Genomic DNA, 26,668 nt, shown 5'->3' with positions numbered 1-26,668 from the left:
ATTGTTGACAAGATATTGATAACCAAATATTTTGCTATTCTACAGAAACCATAGGATTCAGCAAGTAAAAGCGACTCGTGAAAAATTACGAGAAAAGATTTCTCAAGAACTTTACCGTTTTTGGCAATTTTTGTTTGCGGTAAAAATCTGACGAAATAAAAGCTCAATTGTACGATTGTATTAGTAATAAATCAACTTGCATCACGTTGCTAGTTTTTATGCAATGTCACGTTTATCTGTACACCCACTTATCATTGTCTTCTTTCAAGTACAACAATTATACCCAGGCATGTGTATAAAATAAGTAAACTAATCGCCCGTAGCCGTCTAGAGAATAACGAAAAAGGAAGAAAATGATGAACGATCGATCCGTTTCAATCGTTGCGAATGACCAGAATGTCTCGCTGTTGTAAACCACAGTGACAAAAAGTTGAAGGTATGACATTTGTCAGAGTCGCGGCGACGATATCAGATCAATATACGGTAAGAAAATATGGTATTCTCTAAAAGAAACGCAAGAGAAATAAGAAGATGAGTTGATTTTTTGGTCCGATCCTAAAACTCGGGGTGACCTAAAGAAAAGATGCAGACGAAATAAGGGAGACTTTCTCTCCCGATAACGAAGGGGAATATTCGATTTTGCTTTTATTTCTTCCTCCTTTTTATCCGGATTTACTTTTCTTACGTACAGGCACTGTCTCGCTTCTCAGACGGGAAAATGAAATCGTGAAAGCGAAAACATGCCGCACGAGAATAAGTTTGCGGCAAAATATATATACAAGACTCACCTCCGTTCTCGTGGATCTCGTACAGAGCATATTCGGGCACTGACAGCATTCGCATGTCGGGGCGAAACTTTTCAATAAGAGTTTCGATCACGGCTTGGCTCGTAGCGTCCGAAGCCACCCTTATGCATTTCGTCGCCACCTTTTGCCCACTGTCTTGGAAATAGAACCGCATCACCCCGTGGAACTCCAATTCCTGTACGGTAAAAATGATATGACAAAGTGCAGTGGCTCTGTCTGCGAGGCAAAAAGCATCGCTAAAGACGGGCAAAATTTATGATTCACCGGGAGTCACTTCGCAATTCGATACCAGTTTACGCCATTATGCACGGCACAGGATTCTGGATTACGAAACTTGTACAAATAACCAGTCTGACAAGACTTTGCAGATTTTCTTATCGATTTCTGCGCCGTCAGCGTTTTTAGAAAACGTTTACCTACGGCAGCAGACCGTGATTCCGAACTTGAACATTTCGAACAGTTTTCAAACGAACGATGCCAGACGAATACCAAATTCTTCGACAGCTAGTCGGCATTTCGGTCAGGTTTGACCCGGCTTGGATATGGTTGGTCGTGTGTAAAAACTATAGGTTTAAAATACCAAACCCAGCCGAGAATAAGTGAAAAAATATTGTCCAAGAGATCTGATGACAAAATTAACTTTACCAGATTTACTGTAATAATCAAACTAACAGAGCTAGACGAAATATTTTCAGATACAAAAATTTCCAAGTCTCAAGTAGTAATTATACCTAATCCAATTACTCTAACAATAACTCTGCGAATAAGTATTCAACTTTGAAACGTACCAACGTCTCGTAAATATGACTCTTGCATACGATTACGAATGACAATCCCATTATACATACAGTTAAAAAAAAAACTGTAATAAAACTGTAATAAAATCAAAAGAAGCCCTTGGGGCACTAAAATTCTTCAAATATACGCCGCGTTTCAAGGTGCAGCATGCTTGAATTTATTCGCCTAAATAAACGGTCTTTTGTTATGAGAATTAGAAGACGTTCAGCTTCGTAGCCCCTCGTACATTGCCCGTTCACCTCAATCCCATCACATATATATATGGGCAATCGTAGCCAGAACACGAGTCTCCGGAGAACAGTTTCCCCGTCGCCAAAACGACCTTGGTACATTTGTTTCCCGAAATACCTCATTCGTGTAGCGAGTTAGCGGGTGTCGGCATCGGTTTTTTGGGATTGGGGTAAAAAAAAAAAAAAACCAGGGTACTATGAAAACCGGAGTAACTGAGTGACCTTGTTTTGGGGGGTGAGATCACGTGAGTCCACGTCTTCCTACTTCACCGAAATATTCTGCACAAAGTAGAATAAAGCCGGCAAAAAGCTAGTCTATCTTAATTATCACAAGAAACAATGTAGTTTGGTGCAAAATTACCTCGTTCGGTTCGGACAATTCGAACAAATCGAGCCGATTAGCATTCCATTGTTGGATTACCCCACGGAGGGCTTCTCTCTCCGCCTTCTTGTTAGCCGCCTCCGCTGCCATTCTGGAAATAACAAAAAGTCGAAAAGAAACAGGGTTAGCAAAAATTAGTCCATCGACGAATGAATAAAAACAATATAGAACAATCGTTAAAACCATACGACGATTAATCGAACCTGGAGATTCGCGGACTGCCGCGCGTTTCATTCCCGCGTCAATTGAACGAATTAATCCCTTCCACATAAAATCATGGCCTCTACCACATACCCGATGTTCACGTTGGGCCAAAGAGTGAAAGGACAAGTACGGGAAGCGGAATATAATATAATTCACGTAGTGTATCGAGGACGCGAGTACGTGTTTATCTTTGGAGTCAGTGGGTCGCAAAGAGTGAATCGAGCTGGACATACATATCGTGTCCCGAAGGATACTTCGTTGCATTCCTGAAGGCGCGCATTAGCACACAATGCGGGAGGGGCACACCCGGTATATTGAAATATTACGAAGAACGGAACGACGGGCTAAACCGGCATGGAGTCACACAGGAGAACGACGGAATGCCGGTTGTATCCTGTCGGTATAACAACGGCTTTACACGGGTAGACGAGCATTGCACTCCAGGAATTCTAATTAACCACTTGATTATTCCCGCAACGTTGCGGTATCAAATACACGGTAACTCATGACTCGTCTCGGATACTTCAACGCCAGGTTATGCCGTATAAATTACACCCTTTCCCGATATCAGGGCATTGATCTAACAGTATCCGAATATCTGTTATTGCTGTGATATGACTATCCACATTGCGTAGGTACCCATGGCTGAGTATCCGCGGACCAGATGAAAAAAGACCTGGTTATTCGCTACCGTTCGTTAATTAGACACGAGGGATTTGATGATGGGCAACCTTGCAAGGCTGGTCCTCGCCCCTTGGCTCCCCGACCTTTTCCCATCGGCACTTCAAGCCTCCGTAAATCGCAAAGTGACTAAACTACCCTGGGATAGTTCTCGCGCAATCTTGAAGAACCCCATTGTGCCGTATGTAGCTCGGACTTCCTCGAGTCGCTATTACGGTCGGTACTCCACCGGCACATTGCGAACATGCGATCAAGTCGTCGCGTTGGCACAACTGTGCGGATTCGTTGAAGACAATTGCACGTGTGCGTAAAACGACGATCCAATGGACGACAAGCCGGCGAAAGTTTTTCGCGATATATTTGACGAATTATGGAACGACAACTATTCGTCGCACACCTTTTTTCCCCGCAAGGTTATCCGATTATACTCCAGCAGAGAAAATTTCTCTGCCCCTTTTCTTCTTGTAACTTGAACAGAGAGGCCGTGCCAGAAACGAGGTACCGTATTATAGTCAATGGAATTCTATTACGTTAATCCAATTTCTTCGAGAAGTGGGTGGTAATACTTTGCGTGACCTGATACGCCGTATAGTTGGTACGACTTACGGAATAAATGAATATTGCAGCTGTACAAAGGGCATCGAAAACGGAAAATCCTAGTAGATGTAAAACTTTGAAATCCTTTAAACCCTTTAAAATCGTCTTTCCTTCCTCACATCTTCCTTTCATACGGTTCGTCTGCACGTTTTCAAATCAATCAAGAACGTACGTAACGAAAGAATTCGACGTTAAGATCACGACGCGAAGTCTCATCCACCGTGCGCGATAATACACTCGTAATTATCTCGATTGTTGTACAACACTTGGCGTGACGTTTTCGTTTTTCTCACGTGGTCCGCATTCCTCGCGTATCTTTCGAGCGGCCATTGGTTAAGGCGGGGCGAAAAGCGTGAGTATTCCACCATCGTCATAAGAGGACTCTCTCCGACTCGGTTAAAGATGCCCAGACGATGAGTGTGTGGATCGGTGTAGTACCAACTACAGAGCGAGCTTGTTGTATTCCTACGACACCTTAACCGGGCCATTTTTTCTCTCGAAACCATTAGCGCCGGTGTTTAGGCTGGCTGTCTCGTTGTTTCAAGCTTGTCTTCTTCATTGAACATTGCACGAACGAAGATGTGTTCGGTTTATTACTACGTACAATTCAGATAAACATACGGCATACTTCATTTTTTTTAAGTGAAAACCGCAAGGCACTTAGATCAGTACGTTAAAACAAGCAGACAAATAGAATTTTCTTGTGAGAAACTTTCATTGGGCTCACGGTCGGTAGTCGTCTGGCCTTTTGCGACCCGAAATCATGCAACAGTTTTATACAGTCAAAGTAAAAGCTGGTGTCGCGAAGAATGGGATCACATGTTGGTACAACCGCGAAATATTCATGATCCTTCGCGATATCCAATATTATGGAGGAGAAATACGCTTTAGGAATTGGCAAAAATGAAAAAGTAATACTTTTCAGATAAAAACGACTCCAGTTTTCGACGTCAAAATTTCCATCGCGCAAAACTTGGAACTAGAAATAATTGTCGTTACATTAGACACAAAACCCTGTACGAAAGGACCGGTTGATCTACTTGTAATCAGATTGTATTTAACTATAAGAGATAACGTGTGTCGAGGAATCCTGACTTTTACATTACGAGACTATGATTCGGTAAGATTAGTCAAGTGAGTGATTGAAAAATAGAAAGAAAACTTCATTAGAACGGCTGGAGCAGCTCCGAAAAAAGTGCAAACATCCGTTAACCGAGAAAGTTTCCTCTATGAAAGATGAAACGTCGATGCTGACTGAGTAAAAGCGTAGTGAAGCATGCGTGCCGGATTAACGAGTTGAATTTTTTAAGTAAAACCTTCTCAACGCGTAGAGACTGGAAACCGTGCAGAATGAACCGTTAAGTTCATTCGCGTAAATGAGACTTTTTTCATGAAGATAAATTACCCATTGAGTGAAATTCGGATCCCGGACAAGCATCTACGCTGTACGGTATATTCGATACGTTACATAGTCGTAGGATACGTGAAGTTTTCATCAAATCGGCCCGAGGCTTTCCAAAGACGTGATACTATTGGGAGAAAATTAATAATTAACGAATCGTCGTTGAGTGGTTCACGCGTAAAACATTGATGTGAATAGACAATGAGGATTTTTAGAGTGCAGCAACATCGCTGAGAAATCGTCGGAAACAATGAGAGTTGTACCTACGAAGAGGTTTGATAGAGGAAACATGCTCCATTTCGCAAATACATTGTTCTGAAACGTGGTAGTGAACGCGATTCGACATACGTGGGTATGCGTTAGGCGCAGTGGTAATTCCGAGACGATAGTGGTTTACGAAATTTTTTTATTTCCACTCTCACAAGACCGCGGAACACGATTCGGCGTTTAAACGTTTCTCCATAAAACCATTCACGTGTCTTCAAATACGCCAGGTCCGTTCCACACCTGAAGTGATCACCCCTTGTGTGCTGTTGGGAACTAGAAATGTAGGTGTGGAATATAGACTGCGTCTGAAAAACTGGTTCGTGGGAGTTTCTGGTCTGATTATGAATGGGCATTGAGAACATCCAGATGTCGATGAAACGTCTTTCTCATTTCATTTCTATTTGTATTTTTCTCTTAGTTACGAGCAGGTTGCAGTAAAATATAAAACTATCCATCAGGTGGAAGTTAATAACGTTAACGTAACCATGCATCGGGATAAAAACTTATTATTGGGCAATTTTCGGATGACTTTCAAGGAGTTGGCCTTTCAGAATTAGTGTATATTTGGTTCATAAGGGTTTATTAAATTGTAGAAAGTCACAAAGATGCGAATTAGCGATGTTTCCGAAACACGCGTCGTTGCGGTAACGTTACTAACTTCGTCCTCGTAACCATCCAACTCTTCAAAGTCTCTTCTGGAGATCTAGGTTGAGGTGGGTGAGTCCCGTGACACAAGGCTCTTTGCTAGATGGAGTTTTCGAGTTTAGGAAATTCTCGACTATCATGCCCGAACGACAATAACAGGAAACTTTAAAAGGTCGTACTTCGCATCGCTTCAGAGTCGGCTTTAAACGCGTTCTCAAACGCCCGGATATCAATCTGACTACTCTTACTTCGATGGTGATTAATTTATTCAACGACTTTACTCGCCACTTCTCTCCAACTTCTCGGTAATTAACTTCTTGTCAATGACCCGTAAAGGCGTGACCTTAAATGAATCTTTAATTACAGTAGAAATACGAGCTTATCTACGAACGAACTGGGTACCAAAAATTGATGTCTCGAATAACGTGTCGTGGTAGAAAAGTTTTTAATTCACATCCAGCGAGTTTGATGCAAGTTGTTGTTTTTTTTTTTTCTTTTATCGGAAAACTTGAATATCTCAACGACTTACGAACCACTCATACCAACTGACACGTTGCGGTGGACTAAATTCGCTCCATTTTCTATCCTACACTACTCACGACGACATCGTGCGCTATGGCCAGTTAGATCGTGTGAACGAAATAGAGCGTAGATCTCCATTGTCTTTCTATTTGCACGGTTGGCTGTCTCAGCGACAATTTCGTGTCATTTTCTACGGCGCAACAATTACACTAGGCGGATGTAAGTGCATGACGGAAAAAAGGAGCTGCACGTTTTACGATTTTCGATATCAAAAAATCTGTAGCATTCGTCGCGTGCTTTTCTTAAACTTTCGGTATCCAAAGAGATGGGAGAAACCTCGCCCAATCATCCAAATATCATAATATGCGAAATCGGTGCAATACACGTCCAAGTTGCCGAAAAGTCTGTTTCACTTATCTGAAATGCGTTGTAATTAAAAACATTATGCAATGAAACAAAAGTATTTCGAGGCCATGCTTGTTGTTGTTGCAAAATTTGTTTGTTGTCCGCCGATGTACTATACATGGACCACTGCAGTTCTTTCGGTAATGATGTTTTAATTGCACATTATTACCGAGTCAACGAGGTGGAAAATAGTATCGAAGCGAGAGAACGGGATCTTTTCGAATTGCGAGCAACTGTGCAAAACAGGAAAAGAACGGCATCGTAGAACTACAAGAAGAGATACAAGAGAGTTCGTCGATATTAGCTGAGGAAAATGACGTCGACTCGTGCCTTTTTTCTCAAGATTGCCGCAAGTCGAAAGGTGTGTAAAAACGAAATGAACGTGGAACTACTCCGCACAGATTTCGTCCCTCTAAAAACAGACGGTCGTTATAAAATTACCGGCTAAATCATCAACTTCTCGGACAGTGCTCGGTTCCTGGGACCGTCTTTGTCATCGTTAATAAATATTCTGAATCATCACTTTGTGCAGTGGGGCATATAAATTTGAAAGAGAGTGCAGAGGTCGGATGTGTGTCACTCATTGACTACGCTTGCCGTTGCGTTTTTTGATTCGTCCGATCGCTCAACGCGCCCATTCAAGCTGCGCAACGTCCATCCGTCCTCGGTCCATCACATATCTCCCGGGCAAAGATATTATACCACCTCGGAATTGAAGATGCATTCACGCTGAGACTGCATCGGTCGTACCACCAAGAGGGGTCAACTAGTCGGTTTTGTTACGTGCATCGGAGTAAGCTGGTGAGCGTTAAACTGCAACACCAGCTGTGACATCGTTTCGTCGGGTACCATAAACTCCACCCCTGCGGCTTGCCGGGAGGGTATTTCCCCCGAGTGGATGAAATTCGTATCCCTTTTGCGATGTCGTTTCGCTCCTTCGCGAAGGGGTAAAAGTAGGATAGATGTAAATGGGCTAGTAGAATTTATGCGCGCGTTTGTATTGTTTCTTCTCACATTGTTCGGTATAAAGTTTGCGAGAGAGAGAGAGAGAGAGGAATTAGAGGAAGCGGCGAACGACTGGATGGTCAAGACAATACCCTGCGCGAGTTTTACGATAATAAAATCAAAGGAACAAAGGTCACCACTCTTTTCAACGCTTTACTCGACTAGACTGCAGGGAATGGACCGAACCCGGGATTTCCACACTCAACGGCTTAAGCCTGTAATTCTCGTGCTAGTGTATGTTTCATCTTTATGGCACGCCTTGACGATTTCCAGGAAGCGTTTAAACGCTGTTAGAGCAAGTATCCTGCCAGTTCCCGTTCGCAAACGAACGTTTCTTGCAGTTATTGGGGCCACCGGATGCCGAGGCTTAACCTCAGGTGCCTGTGACGACTTGAAATGCGACCGACACGGCTCGACTACGTAACGTCGGATGTTAAATAGTTCGTATATTCTCTATTATCTCATCCGATTTCCTCGTTTCTCCGCACCGGGATCAAAGAGGAAATAAAGAAAGAGCCGGAAGAGAGTGAACGGAAAGAAAGTCAGGGTTGCAACAGCCACCCACCTGCGTTTAGAATTATTTGTTCAGTCCGGTGATTATAAGAATAGATAATATCAGGACTGGATTTTGTAAACTTGTAATTCCAGACGTCTAGAGAAAAGAATAAGAAGGAGATAGAAAGGAATCCCTTCAAGTCTCAAAGGCGTAGATGTACCTTAGATACATATTTAGTTTTTCTCCGCGTTTAGGTAAATTATATGTACAACCGCAGTTAGAAAGCTGAACAAGAATTTTTGTGAAATCTCCTAGACGGCAGAAAATCTTGACAGTTTAATACCTGGTTTATATACTCACTCTTCTGGGACGGTCATGTTACCCAAAACTGGCGAGAGAGCAAAGTTTAAACCTTGCAACGTCTGCGGAACGTTAACGAGATCACTGCACTGGATGAACAATGAGAATTAGGCAAAGGACCATTCATCGAGCACATTCACGTACCGAATAAACTCACGCACGCACACACAGAGGCATATAATGATGTGGCGCACTGAATATCACCCTGCCGAAACGTAGGCCTCGAACTCCATTCTCGCTGCATATCCCATGAAACTGCAGGTTCCCAAAGATGAGTAAAAATAAACCAGATGGGGCTACGGTTCACACGCACCTCGTCACCATTGAGAAGAGCTTTCGCCGCAACGATGAGTTTCGAACACCGAAAATAAAAAAACGTTCAATACGATTCGAACGATCGATTGGACTCGATCGTTGAACGTCCGTCGACTCGGTTCTGACCGATACGCTTAAGAAGGGTCGCGACGAGCAACTGACGCCACGTTCGGGAGCCGGCTTCGTCTGGCTTCGCGTTTCGAAGTGTCGGGCCCAAAGGGACCCCAGAGTGGGGGCGTCTTATGGTTACTGTCAGTTGCGGGCCTTGTTGGTATACGAGCCATTCTCGGCGTCCCCCATTTTCGAACGCCGTGGGCCTCTCGACAGCCGTGGTTTGCTCACGGGGTACTGACACGCTGGAATTTACACACTCACAATCAGCTACTACGGTATGCGTATCCTTCTCTTACCTTCGAGTACGCTACAATATCAGTGCCGCGTTTAGAGGCTCGGGAGCCCTTCGCAAATTGAAGAGACGAGGAGCTGGGCACGATGTGATTATCTTTGGTAAATTTTTTTAAACAACGATTTTCGTGCTCACTGATACGATGAATTACGGTTAATAATTAAGCTTTCCAAAACTCGTTTTACGTCACGCTGTTACTCATTGATAATTGGTACGTGATAGAAATTACGAACGAGTTACCATTTTTAGCATCGATCATCATCTGTCTGATTCTCGTTATCATCAAGCTTTCCAACACTTGTGTATAATGATAAGAAGAAATTGCGTTTTATATGCAATTCGTCGTCGTTGAAATTTTTTTTACCTCACATCCAGCGTTAATTTATAAATTGCACGAGAATATCATCGATATGTAACATCTGACGTTCATTTTGATCGATTGATTTTTCGTTTAACGTATCCAGGACTGCACTCAATAAAACAAAGAAATTAGCGGTCTGCCCGTGAGCGTTTTTTCTCCCCTCTATCATCGACGTTACAGGACACGTACCCTGCCAAGCTACGCCACTGAGTATTGATATAGCTGTGTGGCACCGTGGCATTTTATATACGTGGCAGTGAGACCTGACGAAGTATTCGGCCCTTCGGCCCCGAAGCCTGAAGGCCCAAACCCGGGCCAGGTGCGTTTGACGCTACGCTTTACTGCATGGGAATGACGAATCCATCCTTTTTTGTGTATATGGATATGTTTTTCTAGTTTTTGTCCCTCTCCTTCGAGAATACGTGTCAATAAGAGTTATAATATCGAAATGTCGCTAAGAGAACCGAGAAGTAAACCCCATATTATGTAATCGATTCTGATTAGACGTAAATATAGAATTTTTCTTGTATTTTTCACAAAAAATTCGTAGATACCAATTTTTAAACTTTAGTTTGACCCGTTCGGAAATATAAGGTCTAATTGCGATTATCAACGCAGCAGCGTATACAAGAGTGGAAGAAAAAAGATCGCAGAAATATGCAGCATAGCACATTCTGCAAACAAGGCCTTCGATAATTCGTTACTTCCGAAAGAATTGAGATAAAGAAAGGACAAAAAAAAATGAGAAACGATAAAAAATAAAAAGAAATAAAAAAATAGTATTACAACGATGAAGATGTAGCGGAGAAAAATAAACCTCTTGACATACCGACAACTTAAGACAAGGGATCTGCAGCACGGTAAAGGTGCAAGGTATAGTACATGTATACGTTACAGGTAGTTCGTTTAAAAAGTCACGGTGCGAATTTCTCGCCGCATTAAAAAAAAAAAAAAAAAAAAAAAAAAAGAATAGCGTTCAAAGAGAGAAAAAGAGTCGAAGAGCAACGGGTACAAAGAATGAGAAAAGAAAAACCGACAAAATGATCCTTAATAAACGAACCCTCGCCAAAGGGTGGTAATACTCTGCATGATAAATGTATGTAAATGTAATAAACTAAAACGGAGATATCAGGGGGACGAAAAATCAGGCCCCCCGTAGAACGGGTAAACATTTTGAAAAGCAGGGTCCATTACTAGTAGTTACCATGCAAAATAGGCCCTTGTGCACAAGTTGGGACCCCTTGTAATTGATATCCGGGTAGGTAGACGATATAACTCACGCACACTCCCGCGGAGTCAAGGGGTTTGATTTTTGTTATTATTAGTGCTGTACAATGCCAGTGTACCTCTTACGCCTATACATACGTGTGCGTGTGTGTGTTTAACGTGTAATGTATGCATATTCGCAGGCATGATACACGCGCGTGTGCCGGCATGTTAGTCCGGAGTATTTAACGGCCCCCGACAAAGCCCGATTTAAATACGAGTCGCGTATTGAAAAGTAGCATGCAGCGGTCAGCCCCTGCAGGCCTGCGGGCAAACAAACGCTGCATGTGCGTACATTGAAATTAGGAATTATTTGACGGCAGGAATTTGAAATTTGAACCAGATCAATTCGGGAATTTTGGTCCAGCGTCCACGCGGAAGGAGGTGATAAGCGCCGTGGATAGAAAAAGAAGAATAGAGACGCGAAAAAACAGGCACGCGTACCTTTCACAGTGAGAAAAATTTCATTTGTCACAGTAACTAAAAAAATTCATTAAAAGAGGTATCGTTAAAAAAATTCAGTTTGTTCGATTTACTCTACTTTTTTAGTTAAACAAGGTTTTAACGTCAATTTATCGTTGCACAAGCCTTAAATTTTCGCAACAGTTGCAAGAAAATATAGCAACAGTGATCGTAATGAGAAAGAATGGTAACGGATACTAGACTTTCCGGTAACAGCTAGGAAAGTAATTTTCATTTTCTACCTAGAACTATATTTTTCGATTGTGGAAAAAAATGAAAATATCAAGGACTGAGCGGTAGCCGAAAGTAAAAATTTCTCTCGGTGCATACACTCGCCGATTGCATTATTCCTCTCCACCTTACAACAATATCTCGCAATACATGTACATTAGGCTAACGAATCCGGCTATACAACGTTGCTAAATATCTTCGGTTGTATCAATAGAGGTGATCGATGGATCCGCCACCGTAACACAACCGTTGAATCAGATAACCGCAGAGATACGTCGTATTTACGTACAGGCATATCGTATACGCATGGACATGCGCGTACTATAGCTACGGTTACGAGTTTTACTCACTCGCAGTCGGATGTCAATGACTTTCGAAAATTAAGGAAACCTGTTTTCACGACGCGCATTGGGTACAGATCTCCTTAGGCGTGGAACACGCGCAACATATTTTACGTCCTCTCCGAAGCATCGCGAGAGTGAGTGGCTGCTGATCCCTGCATGTTCAGTTTTGCGGAAACTCGTCAATTCTTTCATTCCTCTGACGTATATAAAGCGTGAAGAATGGGGACGATACGTCGATATGCGACGGAGTGTGAAATCGTGGAACCGAAAATGAAGAGGAGAGGAAAGAGAGGAGGAACGCGTATCTGTCACCGTGTTAAAATCGGCTTAACCTCGTACTATGATAATCGTAAACGGGCGTGGCGGTATGTCAGGAAAACACTCTTCTCACCTACAACGGAATGCCCAGAGCCCGGTTCAGTTACACGTTGCGTACCTACATACTTATATGCCTGTATGCCTACGTATAAACAGACGTCGCGTATTACGTGACTGAAATGCCCGTTTGAATCTGCCAATGGTTGGAATACAAAATGAGTAAATCATCCCAAGCTGCCGTTAAGGGAAGTCGGGGTACATTTTCCTTTTGTAGTATTTTTTATGCCTCTATTTCAGGATATGGATGAACGCGGTCTATTCATACCTGCGGGTTTGAACGCTGCATAAATGTAATGACAATTTCTGTGATTGTAAATTAAGGATGCGTGTGTTATTATCCGTGTGGAATTACGTTACCAATATTATATCGGAACAAACGATACGACGACGGTTTTTGAATTCGTAAATACTGTGATACACGATTTTTTGAATGAAATTATGAGAAAAAGGGTACACGGTGTACAAGAAATAAGTAGACGATTGTAATTTGACAAGTTGTTTATTTGAATTCGAATTTAAGATGTGGTTTATAGTAGGAATGTGATAAAAGTGAAGAAGATTAAGATTCTGTATGTTATGAAATGATTATTTATACGCTTGAATTTATCAATTTGAATGTAATTTTTTCATTTCTCGAACTATAAATTGGTAACAAAAATAAATTGACTTAAAACCTTGTTTCAAAAATCAAATCTAAATTCACACGAATGAATATAATTCATATCCAAAATCTGATTAATAACCATTCCAACGAAATCGCGGCCGGCGACACGAATAAAACATACAAAAGAAATGATTTTCTTTTCACCCACATCTTTGAAACATTAATTATCCTGAACTGGATCCGAAAATTCCCTCCGCATATCCTACGGCTACCAATCTGATTGGGTTGGAAAATCCTATGGTGTGCTGATGGAAGATCCCGCATACTGTAAGAACGACGCCGCGTCACCGAAGGAAACGAGGGAACGATGTTGATGCTCCCGCGTGACGAAAGAGGGATGATGGAGGATGATACGTCGGGTCCCTAAACCAGGAGGGCTTAAACGATTCTTGATATAGAAATAGTCTAGCCGTCGCGGCGCCGTCAGAGGTGCAAATCCGCGATTTCTACCGATTCGGATCGGTGGCTGATCGAACAACATCTGGCGAACGTTGGAGGAACCCTTCCGTGATCCCTTCGTTGGTTTTTTCTTTCTCTTTTTTTCTCTCCCTTCATTCGCCACTTTTTCCTCCCTTTTATTCCCACATGGCCCGGTAGATTAGAATCGGAAACGCCAACGCTGTGAAGTCGCGGACCGACGGATACAGGATATAAAAATCGAGCGGTGCGGAAGAACGGCGAAAAAGTATAGGTAAACGAGTGAAAACAACGGTGAGATAAACAATGACGTCGATATTCCACCTTTTGTAAAATACAGCCGAAATTTCCCGTCTCCCTTAGGATCTGCGGCCATGCGATCGTACGATACGAAGTAACACATACCTACGGGGTGGAAAATCGTCCGAAGAGATGAGAAACGGTGCCTACAGGAGCGGATATGAGGATACTTCGGGTGTAATATAAACCCGTTAAAAACTTTCCTCGTATCCGTAAACCATCTACGAGAATTTCGTTCAGGTTGTTTCAGAGGTTGAAACTTTCGAGTTTTCTACTTTGCAAGTTTCTAGAATATAGGTATACGTATAACATAGACAAGCAACGATGTTACAGATCTGGATTAAAAATATTTGGAATACGGGTGAATTTTTGTGTATACAGGTTTTCGATTCCTGGAAGCTCAAATTTGAAGTCATTTTTGAGTTGCATCACCGGCGTTTCGAGAAACCAGCAAATTGTTACCTTTTTAGCATTTTCCTCGAAAACCGCTATCGATGGATGAAGAATCACTTGATCATCGTGCAGAGCGGAAAATTTTACATCAAATTATGTCTTCACACGTCGGAAACAGAGTCGCATTGACCAATTAATAAAAAGGAATTATTTCACAAAAATTTCTTTTTTCTTACTTTGTTAATCCGATTCCGTGTCCAACTTATAAGCACATAATTCGATATAGAATTTTCCGCTCTACGCGATGGTCAAGTCATATTTTATCCACCGATAGCAGTTTTTGAGACACACAAAAATACAGCCATATCCCGAATATTTTTAATTCAGACCAATTTTTATCGGAACGTATATACCAAGAATTTCGCAAATGAATTATCGAACGCAACAAGGTTCGTCGATAAGAAGATTTTACTGTTACACGCACAACTACAGGAAGGAACACGCAGCGTGTATACACTTAATTACACACACCAACGTACATCGGGCAGTTATAATCATCAGCGTCATCAAATACGGCTCAGACTGCGTTTAATCGTTAGCATTACCCGAGCTTGTTCTTAGTGTTCGTATACCGTCAAGCGTTGATGAGAAGCTGGAATGCTAGCACTACGTACGTATCAGAATCCTCAGCTCGGAGGAGCATCCAACCAACTAGCGAATCCAGCGCAGCTAAGTTATCCCGCAAGATCTTATTTCACCGGCTGTACATAAGCGGCGGCATCGCGAGAGAAACAAGCTGCACAATGCGCTCTTGGCAAACGGGATTAGACATTACGAGTCTCGAGAATGACGCTGCGCACCGCGCCTAGACACAATTGAATGAGCTCTTGATTTTCCCCGTAATTTTCTAATTAGCAAACAGGCAGGATAAACTGATACCGTTGATCGGCTGAATTATAAACAACATCTGTGGGGACGTTCTGCCATTTATTTTTATTTATTTTTTTTTTTATGTGGCGTGAAGTCGCATGGGACGAATGAATGATTTGATGATGATTTTCACATTCGTTAATCCAACGCGCCGAAAGTACGTGCATGTCAATAGGCTTCGCGACGTTTCCTTGGCGCGACTACGAAAATAGCGGATATCATATCATGACGGTCGAAGGTACAATGAAATCAGTGCGCGATCAACAACCGTATAATATTATTTACGTTTATTCCCGACTCGACCATAATGTTTCCTTTTTTGACTTGAAAAGTGGGACGAAAGTGGCATATTATACCCTTTTTACATTTTATGTTTTCCGCAAGTTATTTTTTCCAGATTTTTTTATTTTCTTTCTTACTTTTCCATTTTGAACTACGTCATCTCTCTGTATTATTACAAACTTTCAATAACATTGTAGTTTTCTGACCGACAGATCACACCTACAAATAAAAGGAAAACACTTTTAAGACTATAATGTGACCAGTTACAATCCGCAAGATAAACTTTAATCTGACGATGAATCGTTAATCTGACCGACATATTTGCTAAGAGATTAATCCTAATGCACAAATTTAAAAAAGCAGACAATGATAGTGCATAAGAAAATGGTTGTAGGATAGTTATTTAAACAATTGGAAATGACTCTTGTATATTCAAGTCTACGGTAAATAAATTCGTTCATATTATTGCGTTTCATTCATTTCCTAACTATACGAGTATTTTTCATCTTTATCGAGCAGCATTGGAAGCTACGAAAGGAATCACTCCGACTGCAAGTAAAAGAATAAAATAAAGTGTATCAGAGCCACGGAACACCATCGATTCCAATCATCCGCGACGATATACGCGAATTGAAAAAACGAACTGTATCGATGAAAAAATGTTTGCCTACATAGATTCTCGGTTAAAATTGAAAAAGTTGTCAGCATATAATACGGGGGCGGTAAAGATGTACGGAAAACTTTTCTTCACGGACAATTTAAAAAACAATATCGCGGGGATCATGTGCCTAGCTGGTTCGTTTCCCACTGTCTTGATGGTGTTACCTGTCTGCGTACAGGTACGATATTAACCTGATATCGATTCGCCCGATGAAAGGATCAACGCGGGATGTTCCCGGCGGTGCCAGCCTCGAATTCACCGTTCGCAGGCACCATTGGTGACCTGGACGTGGCGGTGCTGGTCTGAGTGGGTATCACGACGACCCCGAAACGCAGATACACCATTCCTCGACGGTCCCATACTTTATTGATCGTCGTACTGTTGTTATTAAATCTTTTTTGCGCACTCGTCGTTGAAGAAGAAATAAACTTGGTACCTAGTCGTTGGTTGATCGACCAGCTGTTGCTCAAACTGGCAAAGACAGCCATCGATCAATCGATCAATCGATCTGATACATGTCGGAATAAAACGAATGGAGGAAGAGGGAGGGAGAAGAAGTAACGAAAGTACGTATAAATATAGTTATACACTACGCAGGCATTTTACGCATGCGGGATATATTCGCACACACCCCACGTTATGGGAATATATTGACAAAATCAGTTCGTCGCGCGCGAATCGCCCCTCGTGAAACCGTGAAATATATATTTCTCAGCCAAGAAAATTTGGACCCTTCAAATCCCGTATAGGATCGATTTTCACCCCGGTTCACATCGGGCTGCAGAACGGTGGTGCAAGAAATTCGGATCCGATAATGTTACAATGTTCCCAACTGTAACTTCTTTCACATACATGTCTAAGATATACGGTTACGTCAGCCGATAGACGATACCGATCGCGTCCCATCCTTTCTGTCGCTAATGTTAGGTCACGTTGCTACGATTGTGCGAATCAATCGGCTATCGAAACTTGCGGAGTTGTTTTCGTAACGAAATCCGCAACTCAGTTGAAACGGATGATGTCCAGTTCCAGTTGATTCGATTGAAATATTATGTGCAATTGCGATAAGCAGCGCAAAATAAAGAGCCGCTGGTTTCCGGAAGATTTTATACGATAACAATAATCAGAGGCGTTTCAGGCTGCCCGCTGAGTGACTACTGGGCAAAATTTTGCGATCCGAATAAAGAAGGGAAGGAAGAAAGCGATACAGAGAGCGAGGGAGAGAGAGAGAGAGAGAGAGAGAGAAGAAATAGGACGAAAAAAGTGTACAATGGGCGGTATACCGGACAACAATGAGCCTCGTATTATCATAAATAATGCATTTCCGGTCCGAAGAAAAGGGGTACGATGCCACAAGCGAACCGCAGATGCTGGACGGTAACAGTTAGCCACCGACTTGTTCCCCGGGTGGCCGATACAACGGGAGGTTCTGCGCACACCTTGGACATGGTGCCCCACCATGACACAACCATTGAGGGAATCCAAATTAGATAAACGGGTAAAGAGAGGGACGAGAGAGATTCAGTGATGGATTGCAATTGTGAACAAGGCTTCGTTCCTTGGACCAATGACTGTATAATCGAGAGAAAATCGTGACTGTGAGATGAACGAATTAATAAAGAGATCCACAACATTTTTATTTTCATATCGAGGTCATACGGTTTCGCTTAGCGTTCTATGTTGGGTATCTGTGATAATTCACCGAGACGCATGCGTACTGTTAACTTTTTTTCTATCATAGCTCACACGCCTCCACACAAGATATTTACGAGTGTTTTCGTCGCACCTCATCATCGCGTTAAGTCGTTGAACGAGTGTCTCAAGGCGACGAAGAGGGTCGATTGAATCTAAAACAAACAATTTGTGGAAAAAGAAAAACAACGAAAATTCAATTATAGAGTTAACCTTGCCACGGAGCAACGCCATATCGCCGGAAATATTAAGATAAGGATAAATATAGGGCAGGTTGGATCTCGGTTCTCGGTTTACGTTCATCGCCAAGAATGCGGACCCACGTTACGGTTAATGCATTCCTCCGAAATAACTCGCGGTCATCGCTTATCGCCGTATATAACCCCCACGTGACAAACTACCGCGATGATACGCGCCTTCCGAGTCTCGCTCTCATTTTTAAATTGTTTTTTCTTTGAACGTTCGAAGCTACTTTCAAACTCTCAAATCCCTCATATTTTCCGATACAATCGCGGTTTTGCACGCGTTTCAACACTCAACCCCGACTCGTCTTCTCAAACGTGATTTATGATAGGAATGAGACGACAAAGTGTGACCACTCGACCATGGATGAGCACTGAGCATCTATGTTATAGTAAAAGGAAGAGGGTTGCTTGCAAAAGGGGGCGCTGATATCAAGCGTAGAAAATGAAATTTGATGCCATGGTTTAACATGTTTTCTCATCGAACCTTAACAAGGCGGTGAAAGACAAAGAACGCGAATTTGATGGCCTGCATTTTCGATCTCATTTGTTGGATTACCGAATCCTGCGTAACATGTTTTTACGAATCGACGGATCATTGACATGGTTGATTCATCGTCCAACAATAAGTGTAGATTATTTCCGTCTATACTTGCAGCATGCGTGCATGTAGGTACACAATGCGAGTTGTTATCAGGTGACTGACATCCATTTTCAGGCGTATCTTCTTTCCACCAACGATCACGACAAGTTGTGGAGACCACGACGCGTGACTTCGTAGGTCGTTAAACGAGCCGCATATGTCGGAGCCCGGAGGCCGAAGAAGAGGAGAATTTATCTTTTGAAGATGATCCTCAACGGTTATATTATATACATATATGAACTGTATGCGGGTGAATTTTTGGTAACATAAGAACGACGTAACAGGACCGAGGAAGATGAACAAGAAAAAGAAGAAGAAAGTACTTGAAAAAATTTCAAGTGCTCTTCTTCTCTTCGTGGGACGATGGTGAAGACAAACGCGCGTTGGTGAAAGAAAAATTAAAGTAGAAATACGAGACCTCCCTGCGGAGACATTCCAGTTAGTATACTTTTCAGGCTAGCTTGTAACACATATACATATCACAACGTGTATTTCCCGATTAAAAAAAAGTCGCCCTAAGCAACATATTAAGACATGGCACGCGTCACTCGAGAGACGTGGAAAGGCGTTCATCTTATAAAATGCATTATGATTACATTCGAGATGGAAACGCGTGCGGCGAAAATGACAACGAGGAGATGAATTCCGGTAAAAAGTAGAATAAAAAACAACATAATGTCACGTAGTTATCGCCAATGACAAGACTTGCGATTCCTGCCATCTGCTCAGCGAAGTGACTCCATACGCGACTCTCCTTTCAACTTTACCGCCTGCTCAAAAAACCACATGGCTAATAAGTAATCGCAATCTGAACTAATTGGTCCTCCAGATGCCGCCGCAACGCACCGATCTCAACGGTTTCAATCCATGCACCGACTAAAGGACCCTTGCGTACTTTCACCCTGACAAATCCATCTATACCTGCATCACACGGGGTGCAAGGCCTGAAAGCCTCGGAAGGCTGATGATTGCACTTCTCATTACACACGAGGCTGCGCATGTCCGGATGTAAGGATGGAAGGATGGAAGGATGAAAGGCAGGCGAGATGCCCTCGCCGCAATGGGACTGTTGCAAAGTCCAATTATACTGCAGAGACTACGCGAAGTTTGCAGTCGCTATAACCTACATTCGCTGGTAAATTTGGTTACGGAGTGTCATCGGCACGTCGTTGAAGTCTTGGTACAAGAGCGTAGTCTCAAAGGATCAGACGCCGACTAGATGGTACCTACTTTGCGCTAGTTTGCACACCCCGTCCCAAGATGAGGCCCCGTCTCTACGAATCTTCCAAGTTTCGAATTAACGCGCGAGATCTCGCCTACTCGGAATTCGAATCGCGAGTTGATCTCAAGCCATGCACGACATTTCTATAAACTGTGTACCCTCGTTATCGCGTTGCGATCTTAACCCCTTAATAGTCAAACCACGAATCGGAGTAAATAGGTAGACTAGTGCATTGACGGTATGGAATAGTTTTTCGAATTATCTTCAACAAGTGTACCCGTATGATAAGAAACTTACTGATCCGATGGTAGATTGCAATAATCATACGTTCCCGAAAAACTTGCACCTCAATTTCTTATTTATATATATATTATATATATATATATACTCTGCAAGTTTCAACCCCATTTCTAACAATCATTTCAAATGTCCTACGCTGAAATAATTAAAATAACGACATTGTTGTTCACTTGTAGAGCGTATATTACAACGGTGCATAACAATAAGCCCAAATGTGAAATGAATCAAGAACCAGAAACAATTGCGCGACACCGAAATACTGTTCAATACGAAATGGACGGTACGATTTCGAGAGGGGAGGAGGAATAGGTGCGGAAGTGCGGCTGAAAGAACTGAGTAAGCGTCGAGGAGAAGTATGGATGGCATTCGAATAGGTATTTGAGCAGACTCGTGGGTAACTATTAACTATTCAAAGACAGGCGTTCGTATTCTTCCCGTAAACCGTAACGCGGCCATAAACTACACGAGTCCTGGGAATCGATTCGACGCACTGTTTAATCGTCGCTCTTTGGTCTTCGGCAACCCCTATTTTCGCTCGGATATCGGCTTTTATACAATTTAAGCGACGGACATATATAATATGTATACATATATACGCCTACGCAGTATCCGGGATTCTTCAGTGATTTGGGATAATTGAAGGTTATTGGAAATCGGTAGATATATATAGGTATTGTTCTCTTTAAATTCACGAATTCAATCCACCGCCAACGAGTAGCGTTAATACGTATAAATTGATTTACGGCCGTTTCAAATTTCGATAATAGAAATAGGTACGCCGGCCAGTCGGTCCATTTCGACAGAGAAATACGTTCTGCGATCAGTTTTTCCATTAAAGCACGTTTTCAGAAGCACCGGGCGACACCGATCGGTAAGTGAATTAAAATTTCACAGTACATCTCGGATCATTTGAATGAACTATAACTAATTCAAACGATCAATTAACGACTCGGTTATTCTCATACAGCGTTAATCAGTCGAGACCAATCTGTTAGGCGGCACAAATAATCTAGCGACTATAACAAATTTGATGTATTAATATAACGAAGCGTGAAGCTTGTTATCCGTGCACGACTTTAAATTGCCAAGAAGGGGGGCGAGAAATTCAACGGTTATGATCGTCGTTATTATACCTCGACAGTCTCAATCGTAACTCTTTGAACAGCGTCAATTTTTCGTTCATAATAATATTTCGTCCTGCTTATAATTTCCGACAATTTCCTGTCTCACTCGTCCAGCTTCACGTACACAGCACGCACAAATCACTATGGTTCGCTATCGTAGGCTAAAACTGGAACACCGTGATGCGATTACGCAGCAATTAAAATGTAACGCAAGCAGTATCGTGTATGCAAGAAATAGCGAATTGCGGCACGATTATCACTATCTAAACAGTCGCGCGATACGTGAAAGGGAAATCGCACTTTTTCCTCGATAAGTGTGACTTTTTATTTTCGGAACAGCAAACGTGCGAAGGAAACGGATGCGAAGATAAGTTCGAACGGACGGTAAATATCAGGACCGCGATGCGAAACCGCAGGCTAACACGCGGCAACTGATATATCCGAGGTCGTCTAAATTGCCGTTACACACCAGGGTCCATAGTCGATTATGTATACCAACCATGGACCAACGAATTGGCAATTTATTGAAACCGTTTTTCCACTCTTCTTTCTAATATGTAAGAACAAGTGTAGGCTGAAGAGTTTTTAAGAATATCGTTCGATTAATTGATATCAATTGTTACGGTCATTGTGGGTGTAACGTAGGTACGTGTGTAATACATAGGTATAAGTAAAAGATTCTTTCATTCCGACGGAGTAAAAAACTATGCACTCCTTATTCAACGGCGAACGTTCTATCCTTAGAATTAATAAACGTGGGATTAATAGAGCTGGTTCATATACTAATTCGGACAATTGAGTCGGTCGAGTTACATCAAACGCGTGAATGACGGAACGGGTTATACGCGCATTAACGTGGTGAATAGGTACTGCATACGTTCCGTGAAGAAGACCAATTCGATCCAGAACGTAGTGCCGCGTTCCGCGCACGTACGTAACGTGCATACGTAGTGCGAAAAATGCAAATGATCCACTTTGCTGGAATTGGTGCGAATTAGCGAGTTATACTCCGTTGCGGGAACTTAACCCAGATATCTATGTATGAGTTCCTTTTACCGATGTATGTACACGGAAAAAAAAAAAATGTCACGTGCATTTTGCATCTGCGCGAAGAATACACGGACGGAACTTTTTCGGAGTCAAATCTAGATCAGTAGATCTACCTGAACATGTTGCAACTCTTACCATCGAATTTTTAAATCTTGCCACAATTGCTGTGAATTTCAATCGAAAAAAGTGCTGTCCGTACATTCCCGACAGGGGATGTAAAATCTACGATACATTTCTTTCCGTGTACAACGTATCATGCATGCGCGACGATGCTGCGTGAGATGGACGATGATTCTTATTTTTTAATACCACCCGCCACCCTAACGCGAATTACAGGATAGAGCAGGATGAATGTTCCTGCCTCTGAAACCCTGAGATTTAAAACTGCGACCACGGGAGCGGTGGATAAACAAGCTCGTAAAAATGATATTGTTATAATTACCACCAACTTCAGCGAGCGTTTACGGAGTGAGTTCTTAATAAGTCTGTTATGCTGAAATTGATAAAGTTTTTATTTTCACCTCCTGTAATTATTGCGTTATGTATGCAGCGACGTGCAGTCCGGACTTCTCGAGGTATACTACATTAAACGATTGAAATTTTTTTTATCCCAAATCGTTGCGATAGGTACTTCATTCCCAATTGCGCAACTTGTACAACAGTTCTTTGTTATGTGTTTGCATAACTTCGCATATAAATATAATATAAGATATTGGCGAAGTTAAAACATGTTTTTACTGCAGCCTGCATAATTAGATATTACACTGTGTAGAATTTTGTAATGTTTTTTCGTTTTTTTTTTTTTTTTTTGCTAAATTTCTTAGAATAAAAATGATCTGTTGGAGAATTTGCAATTCATACGAATCAATGAACCGTGCGAATTTTTTTTCAATACTTACACATAAAATTCAGTTCAGGTGTATTAGTAATTAGTAATTTCACAGAATTGCAATGTGTCACGTGAAAAAGGACGGATATTTTTTATAACATACGGGACATGGTATCTATGTGAAAAGTTTTCGGCAATTAGGGGATTCCCGGTGGCCTAGATAAGTACAAAACATGCCGATACAGCAGTTTGTGTCATACATGGGGTAAGAACGAAGTGTAAAGTGTAAATAGGTAGTTATATAATTAAAAGCGAGTGTGAATATATCGCCCAAGTCTTGCGCGTGCTTCGAAGAATCGATGTAACACCCTTATACACCGCGTCTGTTGAAATGTCGGTCGAAAAAAATCCCCGCAGATTCTTTCCCGCCTAAAACTGATTTATTAAATTGATTGACGATCGATTGGCAATTAAAATCGTAACATATGATCTAAAGGTTGATAAATTTTCGATTGAAAAAGCTCTTCAAATAAATCAATAGATGCGTCACCTAATGTAAGGATAAATTACAAAATTCCAGAAATCACTACGGATTCACCGAGCTTTCCAGCTGATTTAAATTCCGCTGTAAAGTCTATATTTTTTGCATCCCGATCCGTATTTATTTCGTTGAAAATATCCCAGTGCGAATCGCGGCAGAATTTTGCGAAATTATACCATGCGTGAAAAGCTCGCTGTGCAGAATGCGGAAGTACAAATGGAAAATATGACAACAAGAGAATATTGAAAAGTTAAAGAAGAAGAGAAGGGGGGAGGAGGGTGAGGAGGAGAGAGAGAAAGAAGAAATTACCGGAGGTCAGAAGAAGCCCCGGAAATGCAACGCTAGGTCACTCCGGCTTCCCTGCGCAGCAGCGAGTAGCTGCTAAACTGAGAAAAAATTCATTTATTAAAGTTACTAGAAAATTCTATGATGGTAAAATGGGTGTTGTTACAACAACGATTCCAATGATGATAAAATTGAAAAAAGAAACCATATTATAAGTAACTGCAGATCAGTGTAGTGATAGTTGTCGATGTAACATTTTCCGATTATTTTAACGTTGAATATGATTGTTTAGTTTACTAAATTTTTTCATTAAAAAACGTCGTATCAATTTATTGTGGCAGCAATATCAAGCTGTCGCAACGAGTGAAACGTACATACTATGATAATAAATTTTCTAATTACCGTGGGTATGAGACTAATTTTTATGTTTTTTAACTATTTCAATACTCGGAACTGTTATATTTTTCGGTTGACGTAACAATTTGCGCGGTCAAGTGATTTGCAGTAACCGTACAACTGGACATTTTTCACGAATACATGTAAACACACACCTGCGTTGGAGAATGTACGTTTGTACCGCATATATTGGTGAGAAACTCGACGCATGTTTCGTGTGCCGAAATTCACCCTCGATCGAAGGAAGAGGGCAGATCCGATTTTACGGTCCCTACGGCTTTACGGGCTCTTCGATCCGGGGCAATTCCTTATTCCGGACAAGTTCCCTCGGTAAAGCTGTCAACTTTTGGATGGAGATTATGTAAGGAAGCCCCCGAAGCTATGGCTGCGCGAATTCCTCGCTCTATTATCGGTCCAGCGAGACGCAACGAGGCGCCAGTTACGAGTGACGGGATTATCGTAAGGGACGAGGTTGAAATTACAAATTTGAAAAGATCCGACGGCGTCAAATTTCCAATTTTTTGGTGGCGAAACTGGATGTAAAAAAAATCAATCTTTGCGTCGAATGGTCGGAAGCCCGACATTCGAAGTTCCGAAAGAAAAAAAGATCCGAGGATGAAAGCCGAAAGGGCACAACTTCGACAAGTCTGAGTTCCGAAAGTGAGAAAATGAGAAAATTTAAAAATCTGATACATCGAAATTCCGAATGATCGAAAATTTTCAGTTCTGTGAATTTCTGGCTCGGTGAAATTTCAACTACTTCGATCTTCTCACGTTTTGGATTTTCTATTTAGTAATTCTGATTTTTCACACTCACTCGTTGAGTATCTAACCCTATCGAAACTTTACTTTTCGAAACGTTGCTCTATCGTAACTCGAGTTTTCGGAATCTTGCATTTCGCAACTTTGATCCGTCGGGTTTCCGACCATTCGAAACTCCGATGTTACTTCAAAGTTTGATTTCTTCACTTCAAGTTTCGCTACCAAATAATTCGGAATTAGACGCTTTCAAAGCTTTTCAAATTCGGAACTTCAACCCCGCAAGGGGCCTGGTGCGGGACTTTTTCTTCAGAAACTTACGATTAGTTTACGAGGCATGCGGCATACGGTGATTCGTAACGAGCCTTATCATCTGCCTGCGCGAAAAAAGTATCGGACCGAGTCACCCGGTACATAACCTACGATTTGGCTGATCGTAGAACGTTATTGCTATACCTCGATTCGCCGCAAATCCCCCGACGATGATGCTCGTGGCAGGTAGTGCCGAGACCTTCGTCGAATCCGTCAAATACCGACGTTTATATAGGTAATTCCGTGCCAACTAGACCGAGGCGTAACCCTGACCATAGCCGATTTATTCACCGTGTGTTTTACTTTCACTTTTTCAACTCTGAAATGAACGCAGGTTTTCTCTCATTTCTTTTGATTTATTGAAACCGCTACAGGAAAATGTAGCAGCTTTTTTGAAACTTTTAAATCTGATAAAACAAGTCAAATTTTTCTTCAACGCGGCAGTGAAATTCATTTTTTTTAATTTTAATTCTACTTTTATCGCCACTCTGGCTTTTCCAAAATTATAATTAATTCTTGTTCTGTTTGTTCTATTTGTTCAGACGGTTTCAAGAATTTTTATTCAATAGCTAAACGCACAACAAATTTTCGATATTCAGTGTATTTTCTAACGAATAAGTGAAAAAAAAAATCGAATCAGTTTACTTAAAAATTCTCAATTCGATTCTGTTTGTCAATTATTATTATACGATACTTTAGAAAAAGTGACGAACAAGAGTTGAATCGGTGTTGTAATGCTTCGTATAAACGACACACTGTAGATATATCCGGAGTCTATTTTTACTTTTGCTCGAACAGTCCAAACGTCGACTTATTATCTAGAAAATTATTGTACCCTTGGAGCAGCATGCGATCATTTACGTTCCTACAGTTCGTTTCTCATTCTCGTCGACGTCGTCAATTCAATTCCAGGACATTGTACCAGCTACTCGTTGTTCTAAGGTCGATTGAATTCGAAATAAATCAGATGAATTAATAGACAAACAAGTATGGAATCAAGAATTTCGCGGACGAATTGAAAAAAAAAAAAAAAACAGTTACTATCTGCTGCGTTCACGAATGA

General features: G+C 41.7%; 1 protein-coding gene across 9 annotated transcripts in view; it reads right to left on the bottom strand.

Annotated features, from left to right (window-relative positions):
- Positions 1–26,668, bottom strand: part of LOC124182230 (afadin) — a 117,424-nt gene that overhangs the window by 62,016 nt on the left and 28,740 nt on the right. For 7 of the 9 annotated variants that reach the window (XR_006870720.1, XM_046569183.1, XM_046569193.1 and 4 more), the window contains exons 1-3: positions 21,443–21,507; positions 2,196–2,307; positions 789–981 (exon numbers count right to left, since the gene is read on the bottom strand). Coding sequence is in view for 8 of the 9 variants with exons in the window: in XM_046569183.1 (XP_046425139.1) it covers positions 789–981; positions 2,196–2,307; positions 21,443–21,492 (355 nt within the window). In the remaining variant the exon portion in view is untranslated. Of the gene's footprint in view, positions 1–788; positions 982–2,195; positions 2,308–8,800; positions 8,983–21,442; positions 21,508–26,668 lie in introns of those variants that run through there. The other 2 variants (XM_046569202.1, XM_046569210.1) reach the window with 2 other exon arrangements.

The sequence above is a fragment of the Neodiprion fabricii genome, chromosome 1 (genome assembly GCF_021155785.1).
Source record: "Neodiprion fabricii isolate iyNeoFabr1 chromosome 1, iyNeoFabr1.1, whole genome shotgun sequence".
Lineage (NCBI taxonomy): Eukaryota > Metazoa > Arthropoda > Insecta > Hymenoptera > Diprionidae > Neodiprion > Neodiprion fabricii.
This window is presented reverse-complemented; position numbering and strand designations above follow the sequence as displayed.